General features: G+C 43.1%; 1 protein-coding gene across 1 annotated transcript; it reads left to right on the top strand.

The window, feature by feature from the left end:
- Positions 1–1,808: 1,808 nt before the first annotated feature.
- Positions 1,809–2,475, top strand: LOC133729810 (uncharacterized). Its single transcript, XM_062157388.1, has 2 exons — positions 1,809–1,951; positions 2,188–2,475. Exons 1-2 carry the CDS (start codon positions 1,844–1,846, stop codon positions 2,470–2,472), a joined length of 393 nt encoding a protein of 130 aa, XP_062013372.1. The 5' UTR covers positions 1,809–1,843; the 3' UTR covers positions 2,473–2,475.
- The last annotated feature ends 1,066 nt before the right edge of the window (positions 2,476–3,541 follow it).

Below are 3,541 nucleotides of genomic sequence, written 5' to 3'. Positions count from 1 at the left end.
CCATTATGCCCCCAGTTCTTTTTTTTTTTTAATAATTTTTTTTTTATGTTATTTTTTTTTTCCTTCGTTTTTATCTCTTTCTTCTTCCTCCTTCCGGGCTCACTCCCTCACTTCCAATGCCGCCCTTGTCCTCCAATTGAACATCCATTCCTCCACCCGAGAACAGGTTCTGCTCTAAATTTAGTAGCTGGGTTTTTGAATTTGATTGTGATTCTTGTGTACAACTCTGAATTGTTGCATATCTTGTTCAAAGTTTGGATCTTTCTTATCTCGGCGTGTTGCTTTTAATTCGAATTAGGAGGTTTCTCTATCTGGGTCTTTGATTTTGAAGCAGGAGTTAGATTTTCCCATTGTTTGGCTCCAATTTTGTTGTAGCTGGTCAACAGTCTCTTTTCTGCGCGGGCGTGCCAGCACCGTTTGGGTGCGGTCGTTGGGGGTGTCCCTTGACCTGACTTCTTTTGAGCGACTGTAGACGAGGAGAGCACCAACCTCGTCGCAGGATTCTTTGTGCCTCGTGCTGGAGGACTTTGTCTTGTGTCACCAAGTCGATACTTAACGTTGTAGGTTAAGCAGAGCGAAATCACCGGGAAGTAGAGAGAAGTACTTGCTAAAGCGTGACTTTAGCTTGGCTGGGTTGCTAGGGCGTTACCCTTGCTTGGCTGGTTCCGTAACCGTTGTGGTCGCGGTACTACAGTCGGCTCCCGAGGAGACTAGGACCGAAGCATTTTGACAGAGGGTTTGGTGGCACTGATAGTCGGCTCCTGAGGAGACTAGGACTTAGAGTGTGATCACCTATAAGAGAAAGAGAAGGAAAGGAGTTGCTCTTAGAGAGGTTTGCTCTAGAGAGAACTTAGATCATCTTAGAGATGTTTTGATGTATGAATGAGTGAATTGTTCTATGTTGTAGCCTCTATTTATAGGCTACCAAGCAACACTATTTGGCATTTAAACAAATCATAATGGAGCACTTAATGGGATCATGATGGAGCACTTATGAGTTTATATATAGAGCACTTATGAGTTTATGGAATTGTTAGGTTCAAGCACTTAAACACTAATGGAATGTTAGGTTTAAGCACTTACTGCACCAATTTTGCTGCAGCTATATCTCCACCAAGCATTCAGATTTTGACCATGACTTCTTCATATGAAATGATCCACCATGAATTTAGATTGTTGTGGTAAAATTTCAGAATTTATTTCCATGTGGTTGGGCCGGAAATGCTGCTGGACCTCTTACAGGTCCAGTTTTCCAGTTTTGCTTCTGCAGAAAATTGGACTGATTATTTGAAGGTCTTCCACTCAAAGCTAGCTCTGGCACTCTTCATAAGAAATGATTCTTGGGCTGTCTAGAATGGATCTGCAGAGTTTCAGCTCATTTCGAATTCATTTGGTCAGTCTGCCACCCCTCCTTCCTTGTTTAGCTCGGTTTCTCCTAACCGAAGTAGGAAAATGTGCTATAGTTGACTTTTCATGATTCCATAGTAGGCTTTATTTAGCCTCTAAATATATATATATTTCGAACTTGTCGACAATATATAGCTTGAGCCACTGACATTGGCTCAATTTCTCCAAGACGTGTCTTGTCAAGCCAAAATGCTCATTTTGGGTCCAAACACCCATTGTTTTTCTCTCACTCTCTTTCTCTCTCTACTCTCTCTCTCTCTCTACGAGACAAATTGTGGTGTAGCTGTGGCTATTGCAAATTGTGTTAAAGTTCAGGGATTTTTCCTTGTTTTTGGTCTTGGTTGAGTTTCATGGTTGTAGGTGATCAGTGCCTTTTTATGTTTCCTTTGTTGATATAGTTCCTGTTTGTACTTGTGGACAGGCCCAGTTGAGAGAGATGACATTGCAGGAGGAAAATGCTGCATATGAAAAGGCTATATCAAACTGTGAAAGTAAAATACAGGAGAAGATTGAGGAAGCGGAGTTACTTAGGAGGAAGTTAGAGGTGAGATTTATGGTCCTACAGCTTATATTTGTAACTCAGTCAATATTTCGTCATGTGAAAAGTTCCCATGATGCTTGGAACTGTGTATCTGATTGGTGTGCCTTCTTCTAGTGATTGTACGTAATTTGTAATTCAGAAGTTTAGACTTGAAAAGAAATATGTCTTATAATGTTGAGGATATGCGTTGTAGTTAAGTTTTAAGCCAATTTGTTGAAATTGATGAATATTGTTATCAGGAATTGGAGGACACTGAAAAGAATTTGAGAGATGAGCTGGAAAATGCACAAACAGCATTGGATACCAGTCGATCTCGCGGATCAGATGAAGCTGTTGGCAACTCCAAAACATCAGTTGAAACTGGAGATGACATGGAATCATCAAAGAAAAGCTATACTAGACAAGTTAGAGGAGAGGAAAAGAGAATTGGTTCGTTGCTCTTTCTTTTGATCTTAAAATTTTCTCACATCTTGTTCTTTTTTCAGAGTGCGTGTGCACCTGTGTTATCTTATTTTGGTGGCTGAGAAGTTAACAGAGGTGGGTGAGCTCGGGCTTCTTCTCACATGAAAACAGAGGTGGGTTTCGTGGAGCCGGAAGAAGGAAGAAGGAAGAAGGAAGAAGGAAGAAGGAAGAAGAATGAGATAAAAACGAAGGAAAAAAAAATAACAGAAAAAAAAATTATTGAAAAAAAAAAGAGAACTGAGGGCATAATGGACATTTTGGTGTTAAAAATTGACGTCGTGTACTGATAGTGGGTCGAGATTCAGATTTCATGTACCGAAATGTTTGGTTTGGAACTTTATGTATAAGAATTATTAGTGGCTTTTACTTGGTGTACTGTTTGTGAAATTTTCCCTATGGAGAAACCCCCCCACCACCACCAACACCTGTAAAGTCCACCCAACCCTCCGCCAGCCATCAGGCAACTGCTAGCAAAACCTCTGCTGCGCCCCCACCTGATAAGAAGAGAGAGTGGCAACAGGGCAACTACCAGAGCAAGCGACAGAGGGACCAACATTACAATATGGGCAACCGCGCATCTCATGGGGATAACCGTGATAAACAAACGGAGTCCTCTCAGCGGTACGCAGTGTTTACAGTCCTCACGGCCTCATACGAGGAAATATACGACCAGTGCAAGGACCAGATCCCGCCACCACCCCCCAAGAAAGTACCCAAGGACGGGAAAGCCCAGAAACACCGGCAAGTGGTGCAAATACCACGAGGACAGCGGGCACAATACCAATAACTGCAATGCCCTCAAAACAGCCATTGAGACCTTGTACCGAGATGGTAAGCTGGACCAATTCAAGGTGCACCAACCACCACCCGTGATCGCCAACATTGAGCCCATGGGCCGCATCAACACCATCGACGGTGGTGCTCCAATCACCAGCATGTCTCACAGAGAAAAAAAGCGCTACGCACGTGCCAACCACCCCAAGGAGGTGTGCAATATCTGCTATGAGAGGTCCGCCAAACTCCCAAAATCTGGTTGGGAACCCATCACCTTCTTAGAGGAGGAGGAGCGCGGAGTACACCTGCCCCACGACGATCCATTCTTGATCGACGCCATAATTGGTAAGTGGTCAG

This window comes from Rosa rugosa, chromosome 2 (genome assembly GCF_958449725.1).
Source record: "Rosa rugosa chromosome 2, drRosRugo1.1, whole genome shotgun sequence".
Taxonomy (NCBI): domain Eukaryota; kingdom Viridiplantae; phylum Streptophyta; class Magnoliopsida; order Rosales; family Rosaceae; genus Rosa; species Rosa rugosa.
Note: the sequence above shows the minus strand (reverse complement) of the source record. Positions and strands in the feature narration are given on the sequence as shown.

What these genes read in the sequence shown, in the direction of transcription:
- LOC133729810 (XM_062157388.1), top strand. Translation starts at nt 1,844, where the DNA reads ATGACATTGCAGGAGGAAAATGCTGCATATGAAAAGGCTATATCAAAC. An exon ending in TACTTAGGAGGAAGTTAGAG is followed by an intron (nt 1,952 to 2,187) that starts GTGAGATTTATG and finishes TATTGTTATCAG; the next exon opens with GAATTGGAGGACACTGAAAA.